At 44.2% G+C, this 12,291-nt stretch overlaps 1 protein-coding gene across 1 annotated transcript in view; it reads left to right on the plus strand.

The window, feature by feature from the left end:
- The first annotated feature begins 785 nt into the window (after positions 1-785).
- Itih2 (inter-alpha-trypsin inhibitor heavy chain 2) overlaps positions 786-12,291 on the plus strand; it is a 36,275-nt gene continuing 24,769 nt past the window's right edge. Inside the window, exons 1-6 of the mRNA NM_001419801.1 lie at positions 786-977; positions 2,270-2,344; positions 3,764-3,796; positions 5,306-5,475; positions 8,076-8,180; positions 11,703-11,865. Coding sequence (NP_001406730.1) covers positions 894-977; positions 2,270-2,344; positions 3,764-3,796; positions 5,306-5,475; positions 8,076-8,180; positions 11,703-11,865 — 630 coding nt within the window. The 5' untranslated portion in view covers positions 786-893. The remainder of the gene's footprint in view (positions 978-2,269; positions 2,345-3,763; positions 3,797-5,305; positions 5,476-8,075; positions 8,181-11,702; positions 11,866-12,291) is intronic.

The following is a 12,291-nucleotide window of genomic DNA, read 5'->3' on the forward strand; positions in this document are numbered from 1 at the left end:
TTGTATTCTCACCACATGACTCACTCAAAGGACAGAGCCACTATGCCAAGAGAGATGAGAGGCAGCTAGAGGGGTCACTTCAATTCGTGAACATGTTCCCTGGGAAGTGAGCCCTGGTCCCCTGCATCAACTTCCCCTGTTCTTCACATGTAGCAACTACGTAGTTATCAAAGTGAGAGGGGAAAACCCGGGCCATGAATTCTCTCCTCAGAAAACCACTCTATTTCTTCTCTTACTTTTCCTAAATGCCTCTTGCTCTCTTTTAATTTTTTTTTAGATTTCTTTATCTTGTGTGTGTGTGTGTGGTGTGTGTGTGTTTGCATGCATGTGTGTATGTGCACCAACATGTGTGTTGGGAATTGAACCTGGGTCCTCAGCGAGAACAGTCAGTTCTCTTAACCACCGAGGCATCTCTCTGGCCCACCTGCTGCTATTTAAATAAAATCATTTTATCTCCAGACATTGTGAGTTTAGTTCATTTTTCTGAATATTTTTTCCGTAGTATAGCCCCTTACTTGAACCTTTAAAGAGGGAGATAATTATCTTCAGGTGTCTCTGATTCTGAGATCAATTACGATCAACACAATCAAGGGGTCGGGAATGCACAACTGTCTAACCCTAGGTCTGGCCCTGACTCATCCCCACAGCCCAGGAACTGCTCCTGGCCTGTTTGAATAACCCCAGGTTTCCCTTCCACCCCCACAGCTCCAGTTTGAGCTCCACAACAAATATTTGTCCTGAATTTGAGCAAAGTTAGAGCACTTTCTTCTCTTTGCTTCTTTTTGAAACGATCTGCTCTCACCAACAGACAAGTTCCTGTGAACCTGGTTCAGCAGTGGGGAATCGTCCCCAGACCATCTGCTCTGGAGAGCTTGGCACAGATGTCTGGCAAAATGCAGCAGCTCGTGCACCTCCTCGTCTGGCTATTTCTTCTGGAAGCACGAGCCTTCGAAATCCCCATAAACGGATACTCTGAGGTAAATGCTGCTGCAGGAGTCCTTACTATTGGCCGTGAATAGTTGGGTGCAATTCCTGTTCAATGAACTTGCTCCATGTAGAACAGAAATGGCGGGGCGCGGGGGGGGGGACCTTCGTCTGATGACTGGCACTTCCTGTCTAATTGATTATAAAGTGCAGCTGCTTACTAAGACATCATCAGATTTTTGCATGAAATCTCAATCAAATTCAGTGGTCAGATATTTACATAGCATCTACCAAGCATAGTTGTCCACTCCCTATATAAAAATGTGTGTAATAACAGACCTATTCCTAATTCCAATGAGAACTAAGTTGGTAAGCTACCAGGCACAGTACATGGACTAGTACTGCTCAGTGGTCGCTGGCATTGTTATATAGAAATACTATGGGGCTGGGGATTTAGCTCAGTGGTAGAGCGCTTACCTAGGAAGCGCAAGGCCCTGGGTTCGGTCCCCAGCTCCGAAAAAAAAGAACCAAAAAAAAAAAAAAGAAAAGAAAAACTATTATTACTCTTTCGCTCGGCCGTTCTCAAAGCATCATGGTCTTTTACATGTAAGTGGGCAATCACTTTTGTAATAAGGACACATTAAGTATTCTGAGAAAAGACGGTGCCGACAGAGCTGGCAAAATTCAGGAACAGCAGTCATTGGTCTCAGCTCTCCACTTGCGACCACTGGACACCCCAGTATGGCAGCAGAAGCGTTGAACTGAATTGTTCTGAATATCACACAAGAGCTACTTCTGTGCTGGCAGGGAAAACTGTGTTACAGGATTATTTCAGAGAATACCCCAGAGTGGGTTGCACACAAAAATACTAGAGCGGGGGGGGGGGGGAGTATGTTTTTAGGAGGGAAAATCACTTTGCTTAGAAACTTATTTTCCAACACTTTGAAAGCCACCAAAAAGTGTCAGAAATCTCAGATTGAAGGTGAAACACCCAGACATCTTTGTGCTTTTCCAGTAATTTCTAACCAGCCTTCTTTTCATACGTTGCTGATTAGCACCCTCTAAATCCGTCCAAGTACTTTCTTGAGCACCTTTTATCATCTGATTACACGTCGGCCTTATCACACTCAGGCAAGCTCAAACCTGACTTCTCATCTGACGAGAATTTGAGTTCGTTTTCCTTTACTTGTTTCTGAGACCTGACCAGCAAATATACATATCGAAGAAATTGTATCAAAAACAGGATAGTCCAACACCAGAGGAATGAACATAGAGCAATGTAACGAACGCCTCTTTTTCTGTAAATGATTTTCAAAGAGATAAGCAGCCACAACTATGTCTTTAGTTTGCAGAATATGATGATCTTGTGGAACTGGCTCCAGATAAACTTCCTTTTGTTCAAGAGAACAGAAGACATCAGGTATAGTAAACTCAATTCCAAATGGCGAAAATAAGTGTAAGAGACCGTGAGTGGAGAAGAGGTAAAAAACGACTCTATTTTCTAAAAAACGTGTGCTTTTTTTTCTAACAAAGGGTAGTCTAGTGTTGCTCCACTCTTGTAGAATATTGTCAAGGTGGTGTACAATGGGACTTTGATGTTGTTTTCCTAAGTTTCTACCCCATAAAGGGCACTTAGTAAAACCACCCATTCTCCTTCCTCTGGCCATTTTGTCAAAGGGACCAGCCTGGAAAACACTTTGGTCCAAAGAACTAGACATCCCGGAAGCCACTGAGATGACAGGGAAAATCTCCTCATTTGTGGGAGAGGGAGAGCCATGCCAACAAGGGCTTGGCTTCTCTCACACAGAGCCCACATGCTGAGAAAAGGGGTGTTTATGGAAATAACAGTAACTGGCTTTGTCTGGCTATGAATGTTTGACTTTCTAAAGTCCAGCTTTGCTAGATCAATACTATTAAAACCCAGTAGGTAGGACTTTGTATCATGGCTTCTACCTCACCACTGGAGAGAAAACTTAGTCATTGACCACTGTGTCAAAACATCTAAAGAGTTGGTTACGGTCATGCATATAATCCCAACACTCTGGAAGGAAGATTGCTACAAAATTGAGGCCATCTTAGAGGCTACAAAGTTGGAACTACATGGTGAGCTCCAGGTCACCAGAAACAGAGTATCTGAAAGACAGCCAAAAGGCAGTCCTGACCTGTGTCACAGTATCCACTAAAACATCACCTGAAACAAATTAGCTCACGTACAACGTTGGACATTTTTGTCATCCCTCAGACATTAAGTGTTAACTCAAGCTTCTTAACCTGGTTACCTTTCAAAAGTAAGGTGGTACCCTTTGTCTGTGCTTACAGGACTCAATGTGGCCAATCTTCTGATGTGGTAGTTAAGAGTATAGAGTTTTCAAGGTACCATTCATCCTGTGTGGCTCGGGAGCTAACAATGTAGGAAACTCATTCCCTGCTATCGTGTAGCTTAGTTTGAGAGGATGAGGCAGACTCTAAATCATACCATACGTAAGAATGGATCATTATGAGCAAGGCGGGTAATCTAAAGGAAAACTCGTACCACTATGTAAACAATGAAGGAAGCCGACTTGAGGCTCAGAAAATCTCATAGAGAAAGTTCTTCCAAAGCTAACTATGCTATCCCAGAGCAACACACATCCCAACAAAAATGTCTGCGAAAGTTGTTCAGAGAAACTCCCATGTGAGGAAAACATTTTCTGTAATACTCCACATTCTTGCCTTGACTTCAATGAATAAATTATGCGACAGTAGGAAAGCCACGTAATTCTCTGAGAACAGGGTTTTTTGCCTTGAGGTAGTAGCCGCATACGGCTAAAGGATGACTATCTCTGGCTTCTTTCCACAGAGAAGCCTTTCTGAAGACTCGGGAGAGGAGATGGTGAGTTTGCTTCGGTTGGTTGCGTCATGGATTGGTGTGTGAGTGATTTTCCTGTTATCTATTACCTGGAAACCAATCCAGGTGTCTCCTTTCTCTGTCACTGGGGGTATTTACCCGACTTTTGAAACTTCCCCTTGCCCAATTCTGTTTGAAAGTTCTCCTGAAACAGTACTGAAGAGAACAGTGCTCGCAGGCAGGGCAGATGCCACTGAGGCTCACACGCCTTTCCTATCTTCTCATGTCTTACTAACGATACAGGTTTTGCCCAACAATACGCATTAAATACCAACTGAGTAACCTTGATTTAAAAACGTGACACTTGATACCTGTAGCAGTAAAAGAGTGGTTATGGAAACCACCCTCAGGCAGCATGGCCCAAGTTCCTGAAAGGTCCAAAGTAGACCTTTTGGTCCCAAGAGAACACCCAAAGGGAGTGGTTTGTGTCGGTGTCCTGTCCTGAACTGAGAGCTTCCGCCTTGGAGCAGGAGGAAGGGAAAATAGGCTTTGATTTTATCTATGCATGAGATAGGCTGGGGGCATCATTTGGAAGCATTAGCCACAGACAGCAAACTCTGAGGGCTGAGACCTGGTAATAAAGTAAAGCAAATCTTAGAGGAAGAAAAGCAATATCTAGCAGTCACCCATTGCCACAGGCCTGAAGGACCTTGCAGGTCTTGGGAGCATCCTAAAGGAGGAATTCTTCATGCCTTGCCTGTGATCATACCGGCACAGTGTTTTGTTTTGTTTGCTTAAGCTGGGGCTACCTTCCACACATAGCAGAGGGAAAGGGGAGTCCAAGGGATTATTAAACAAGCAACTGCATCAAAGCGCCCTTTCTAGGACAGTTCCGTTTGCTGTGTGCAGCCAGCAGTTTCCCTTAGCTTGCTTGTACAGGATAGGAAGCAAGCTGAAGACGTGAGAGTTAGCAGTGAGACTGAAGGAAAGAGGTAGCAATGTGGAGTTTGCGGGGTGCATATGGAGTTCAGCTCTACAGCACCCTGCTTTCATTTCACTCTAAAGACACAGACAGGGTCTTTTTCGACCCTGTGACCCCCCAACTCCTGGCCCTAGTTGCAGCTCAGCTTTTTGAAATTATTTCCTGAACTCTTTCAGTCCATCTTGTGCTCCGCACTCATTTTCTACCCAGATTCTAAAGTAATGGAAATAAGGAAAGGGAGCAAGCAAGAAAGGAGGGCAGAAGGGAGGGAGAGAGGGAGGGAGGGCACGAGGGAGGGAGAGAGGGAGGGAGGGAGGGAGGAAAGGAGGGAGGGAGAACAGAAAAAAAAAGTCAGGGATACATCTCAAAATGATGACCAATCTCTTTCTATAGGGTATTTCAGGAAGTTAGACGGTTGCTTAGCAATACCTGAGTAATGTATTTACCAAATCTAATAAAATACATGACTTACAACATCATACATATATATATATATATATATATATATATTGCTTTCTGTGTTTCTATGCGAGCTTTTTGTTACTACAATTATGCTTTCTTGCCAATTTCAGGACTCCGTTGATCCAGTAACTCTTTATAGTTACAAAGTCCAGTCCACTATTACGTCTCGGATGGCTACAACTACCATTCAGAGCAAACTGGTGAACCATTCCCCATTGCCCCAAAATGTCGTGTTCGATGTTCAGATCCCCAAAGGGGCCTTTATCTCCAACTTCACCATGTGAGTAGCTCCTATGTGGAAGCAGGGGTTGCACACTCCAGGAATCCAAAGCCCTCCCGGTACAACAGAGCTCAAGAGGCCACTGCTTCACTGACTCCTACTGTCTGAGCTAGAGAGCTGCTTTGGGTCACTATGGGATGGGTGCTTGTCATTGTTTTGAGTGTGTGTGTGTGTGTGTGTGTGTGTGTGTGTGTATGCACATGTGTGTGAACTTGCACATGGATATTCATGTGGGGTGGGCAGAGACCAACCTTAGTTGCCTTCCCTCAGGCACTGTCCACCTTTTATTTGAGATGAGATTCCTTGCTGGCCTGGAACTCGCCCAGTAAGCTACCGTAGCTCCAGGGATCCCCTGGGTTTTGTATCACCAGTGCTGGAAACGCAAGCACGTGTCCCCCTGCCAGGTCCTTACATAGGTGTGACGTGTCAAACTCATATTTACACAGCAAGAGCTTTACTGACAGAGCCATCTCTCCAGCCCCTGCTTCTCATCTGTAACGTGTTGGAGCAAATGGAAGACTCTCACTATGGTAGCTGCCTTCTACTCACTCGCATTTGCATGTGATTCCCCTGAGAGAGAAAATATGTGGATCTTATAGGATACCATATGAGTGTATTTGCCAGTATTATGTGCCCCACATTTCTTTGAAAGGAAGTAGTTGAGAACCAGCAGTTAAACCCAGTTTCTTAGCCAGTGTTTGGAGTCCTCTGTGGAGGACACCAAAGGTTAGACTTGACTTTTCCCTTCATCATAAATTGTGCTGCTTCCCCGGGTGACCATTTCAATGGTCGGCAGCTCTGTTGGAATTATTTCTTATGCTTCGTTTAAAAATTTTCCATTTTCTACCCAATGATTCGGTTACTCACATAGACATTTTAAAGCTCTACTACGAAGTGGATATTAAAGTGTTCCCAGGTGAAATGATGTGAGATCTGAGATGGGCTTTCCGATAATTGAGGTGAGGAGCAAGAAGAGGTTACAAATGAACAAGGTTGGCCCGGTGTTTATAGCAAATGCCAGGGATGCACTCATGACGGCTTCTCGTACTCTCCTCTTTATATTTTTATAATTTTGAATTTTTCTTAATAAAAGAAGTCAACAGCTCTGCTATTATCCATGGCTAAATCCATTATCCATTGGAGGCATGTGTGTATTAAAGCTAAATAATGCTCCCATAGGTGATTGGAATGGGTGTCTATTCCAACCTGTGTGGCTGTCTGAACACCCATGTGGCTGTCTCTACAGCATTCTCGTTGGTCAGCGTCCCCCTTAGACTGCCTGGAACACAGTATATTGCTCTACATACAACCTCAGATTTTTTTCTTAATGAAAACCTTAGGTTGAATTACGTCTCGTTTGCTTTTTACTTTGTCAAATACAGACTTCAGCCTGCAGGGGTTTTGACTAACCAGTGCTTTGACTGTCTAAAGAACTTGTAGATCTTTGTAAACTGTCCTGTTTTGAATGATTTAATTATATTTATTCTCTCTCTCTCTCTCTCTCTCTCTCTCTCTCTCTCTCTCCCCTCTCTCTCTCTCGTGTGTGTGTGTGTATGTGTGTGTATGTGTATGTGTGTGTATGTGTGTGTATGTGTATGTATGTGTGTGTGTATGTGTGTGTGTGTTTCTGTGTGTGTATGTATATGTGTGTATGTGTGTATGTGTATATGTGTGTGTATGTGTGTATGTGTATATGTGTGTGTATGTGTGTGTATGTGTATGTGTGTGTATGTGTATGTGTGTGTGTATGTGTGTATGTGTATGTGTGTGTGTGTGTGTGTGTGTGTGTGTGTGTGTGTGGCATATGTCCATTTATTCCAGATATTTTGGGGTTCGGTTTCTCTTCATTCACCTTCTTCCTTTTTTCCCCTCTTATCCCTCGGCAAATTGAGGTAGCCAAAGACGACACCCCGAAATGTTTACTTTGATCTGCTTTTACTTGGGTTGAATTTTTAGACCGAAGGAGATGCAATGGGCTATGCAGACCTTAGAATCAGGCAAAGTCTTTCTCTACCTTTAATTAAGATCCCAAAGGCAGAGTGATGGAAGACGTCTGTGTCTCCAGAGAACAGCTCATATTTAAGCCTCTCTGGGACTTGAGGGGAAGAGACACTGGACTTTGTTTTCGTTCCTGAGGGGGGAGAATTCCACATACCAGTTTTGGTGGAACACCTGCTTTCTTTTCTACTGGTCTATGTTTAATTCTTATCTCTTTCAAGAATGATCTAAAAACCAAATGAAAATTAACTAACACATGACTTATTAGCCACCTCCCCTACGCCACCTCTCCTGGCCCACATTTAAAGGACACATCTATCTCCCAATGCTTCCCCTGAAAAGTATGATTTCAACATAGGGAAGTTTAAGCACATAATTGTACGTAGGAGAAATCCGGGGAGCTGGAACCCAACTTAACTTCTTTCAAATTAGAGTCAGATAAGAGAGTGTTGTGTATAAATTATTCAAAGATCACTGGTCTTGCTTCCTGTAAGTTCAAAATGCCTGTTGGCCTCATGGATGAAATCTAACTGATTGCTTGTTCTCTGTTAGTTTCCCTGGGACTACTAACGTGGCCCACTGTTGACTTCCGTCTGTTCTAGGACTGTGAACGGTATGACTTTTACAAGCTCCATTAAAGAGAAAACTGTGGGCCGAGCTCTTTATTCACAGGCAAGAGCGAAAGGCAAGACGGCCGGATGGGTGAGGTAAGGATTGAGGACCAGGGCTCGACATCTTGCCTCTCCACCTGGTTCCCTCCTGTTCCATTCCTCACAGGTCGCACCAGGCTCCAGGGTGACTGGGAGCCTAGGAAAATGGCCAAGTCCTGCAGAATAATAGAATTAGTTGTCACAATGTCTGTTTCCCTAAAGATCTCTTTTCTGTCACTGTGGTTTGGAAGTTTTACACAGCTTGTTTTTGTATAAGTTTCCTTGGAAGTAGACAGGGGCTAGAGAAATGGCTCAGTAGTTAAGAACACTGGCTGCTCTTCCAGAGGACCCAGGTTCAAGACTCAGCAACCACAGGGTTCCTCACAACCATGAGAAGCTTCAGGTTTAGGGGCTCCAACTCTGTCCTCTGGCCTGCACAGGTACTGCATACATGTGGTAAACTAACACACATGCAGATAAAGCACTCATACATGTCAACTAAAATGTCTCAGAAGGAAAAGCTTCTGCCTTATTTTTATGGGGTATGGCTTTTAAAGCATCAATCACAAAACAGCTTCTGGTGTGTTTTTTCTTTACATCTTACATATGACTCATCTCAAAAGAGTGACTGTTGCGGCCAGGGAAAATGGCACAACTCCTAAAGTTTTGCCTGACAAACATAAGAACCTGAGCTCAATCCCACAGACCCTCTCTAAGGAAGATGAAGTGATGGCGCCCACTGGTAATCCCTGTGCAAGGGAGCAGAGGCAGGTAGATCCCTGGAATTTGCTGACCAACCAGCCTATCCTGATTGGTAAGAACTAGGCCCGTGAAAGACCTTACCTGGTCTACATAGTGAGTGGATGGCTTTGTGAAAGAACAATACCTCCAGGCCTTGAAGGACTGGGGGAAGATTTAGAGGTTAGAAGCACACAGTACTCTTCTGGAGGACTTGATTCTCAGCACTAATACTGAGTGACTCTCAAGTCTCTGTCTCTCCAACTCCAGGGGATAGGATGCCCTCTTCTGGCTGCAACAGACACTGCACGTGTGTGTGTTTATACCCCCACAGACATACACATACATGGATTTCTTAAAAACATCTTAAGGGCTGGAGTGATGGCTCAGCGGTTAAGAGTACTGACTGCTCTTCCAGAGATCCTGAGTTCAAATCCCAGAAACCACATGGTGGCTCACAACCATCTGTAATGAGATCTGATGCCCTCTTCTGGTGTGTCTGAGGATAGTGTACGCACATTCATAAAATAATAAATCTTTTTCTTTAAAAAAGCATCTTTAAAACATACACCCGAGGATGTACTCTGGTACACACAAACATATTTATCTTCATACACATGAACATATGAACATACATACATACACACACCACGAAAAATAAGTAAACTTTTAAAATAAAATAAAACAAGTCTTTCACTCCGAGACTCCAAAGAACGCTCAACACAGAATTTCCTCTTCATACCACGTACATCATCTTCATCCAAATCCTGTCATGCTTCTTCCCTTCCGCCTCCTCCTCTCCATCCCAAACTGACCTGTAGTAGAAAAAATCCCTTCATTTCACTCATGTACTTCTTTCATTAGCAAAATACATTGTATGTCAACTCTGCATCCAGTTGCGTTAGAGGCAACATAAAGACAAGCATCCTCAGGCTCGCAGAGCTCATAGACAGGAGGCGATAACCACCATGCAGAGAGTGGGGGAACGCTAATGCACTCAGGGGAGCTGACTCCTGTGTGTGTGTGTGTGTATACACACTTCTGTAGGGAACTCCAGAAAATTCTCACAGGGGAATAGTAGTTCATCTGAGCTCAACCAGATACAGAGTCCAGCCATGGGGAGGAAGGAGAGAAACCCAAGCAGAGGGATACTCCACTACTGCAGTGTGTTAATCATCCGCGGACCTCCGTGAATCTTTGTGCCATCTGGCATGTATTGTTGCCTTGCTGAGGCTGGGTTAGTGTACTTATACATGCATGTATGTATATACATATACAACCTGACCTCAAACTCAACATTCTCCTGCCTCAGTCTGCTAGCACCCCCTGCTTGCCTTCCACCCTTTTTATCGATCAGACCCTGTTGTCAATTCACTTGTTAATTCCACAATTGTCTTTGTAACAGAATTTATCCGGGCACTGCACACTTGTCACAAGATCTGGAACTTAACATCCAGGCCACTCCTTGTATAACATGACTTCTCTTTCAGTGTGCTTTGTCTAGAAAGTTTGTACTGGGAATATTCAGCTTTTTTCTTCCACGGCTGAACATCCCACACTACATCTCTGAACCCAAAGTAGCTAATTATGCACGATCCTACCTCCACTAATCATTTAATTTTAAAAACTATTCACTCGAGTGCAGATGGACACATCTTTAACCTCAGACCGCCAGAGACAGAGGCAGATGGGTCTCTGTGAGTTCAAGACCTGATCTGCATAGTGACTTCCAGGTTAGGGATACACAGTGAGTGTCTTAGTTAGAATTTTACTGCTGTGAACAGACACCATGACCAAGACAACTCTTATAAAGGACAACATTTAATTGGGGCTGGCTTACTGGTTCAGAGGTTCAGTCCATTATCATCAGGGTGGGAGCATGGCAGCATCCAGACAGGCACAGTGCAGGAGGACCTGAGAGTTCTACATCTTCATCTGAAGGCTGCTAGCAGAATATTGGCTTCCAGGCAGCTAGGACAAGGGTATCAGAGCCCACACCCACAAGGTCACACCTACTCCAACAAGACCACACTTCCCAACAGTGCCACCCCCTGGGCCAAGCCTATACGAACCATCACAGTGAGACATTGTCTCAAAAGAAATAAAATCATCCACACATGCACACATAGGAACATACACATCAGTCAGTGTGAGTCTTGATGCTGGATTCAACCTCACTGGAAAAATCTTTCCTCTTCCTCTTTAAAATCCTAAGCAAGCACCTTGAAAGCAACCACCATACTGGATTTGATAGTGACTTAATAAGGCCTTACATTGGAAATACAGATTCAAGTCTAAAGTCATGGAAGTTTTACTCTCTGTAGATCTCCCAATACATATTAACAGGCTGAACTTAAGTCTCAGAACGCAGTGAAGGGACTAAGTGCCTCCTTTGGAAACACCTAAGCTCCTGTTTGGTCCTGGCTCTATGACTGACTAGTTAGACATCTTGATGAGGTCTCTTACCCTCTGTGAACCTCACCTCTCATCTGCAAGTTGAGGGTCATGACCTCAGCTTACATTAACTGCTGGACCAGAAATGATACCTCTTGGCTTCCTCACAGACACGTACCAAATCAGTGGTCCTTTGACAACTGACACTTAAATCAGTGAGAAGCTGAATCAATCAATCAATTAATAAATAGACCAGATGGGAAAACTTAAAGTCCTTGGTTTGATTAAATTTATCTTCAACTTCCACTTTTCCTTGATGAACGGAGTCCATGAACAACCAAGCAAGTCTGATCGCCCAGACTAAAGACGAGAACTGTCTGTCTAAATGTTGTGCCTTGCAACTTCTTCACGCACATGTCTGCTTGTGTTGGGGTCTCTGGCGTCTAGGAGCAGAACTCTCGATATGGAGAACTTCAACACGGAGGTGAACATCCCTCCTGGAGCAAAGGTGCAGTTTGAACTTCATTACCAGGAAGTGAAATGGAGGAAACTGGGATCCTATGAGCACAAGATTCATCTGCAGCCTGGGAAGCTGGCCAAGCACTTGGAGGTGAGCCTAGATGTACAGGGTTGGCGACCGCACGCATCTCTGCTATATTTTTGTCGCCACCACCACGGGCGGTATTAGTTGCCCTCGGCTCTGAAAAGCAATGGAGCCTACTAAAAAGGTTCAGAGTTAGAGTCCACCGCACCGTTTCGCCATGGATCCCAAAGCAAGCTCAGCCCCTTAGCGCTAAAGCAGTACACCGTTTGCTGTAGCGTGTTACCACAAACCACCGTGTCACCTAAAACAGCAGAAATCTGTTCCCTCATGGACAAGCAGAATTCTGCGATCAGGATGTAAGCAGAATGCCTATGACTTGTCTGTAAACTGAGAGGACAGATTAATCCTTGGGAAGTATCAATTCCAACATGAGAGCGGAGAACACATTGTTTCTTGCTTCTGGTATCCACCAGGTGCTGGCAGCCCTCGGCC

This window comes from Rattus norvegicus, chromosome 17 (assembly GCF_036323735.1).
Source record: "Rattus norvegicus strain BN/NHsdMcwi chromosome 17, GRCr8, whole genome shotgun sequence".
Taxonomy (NCBI): Eukaryota; Metazoa; Chordata; class Mammalia; order Rodentia; family Muridae; genus Rattus; species Rattus norvegicus.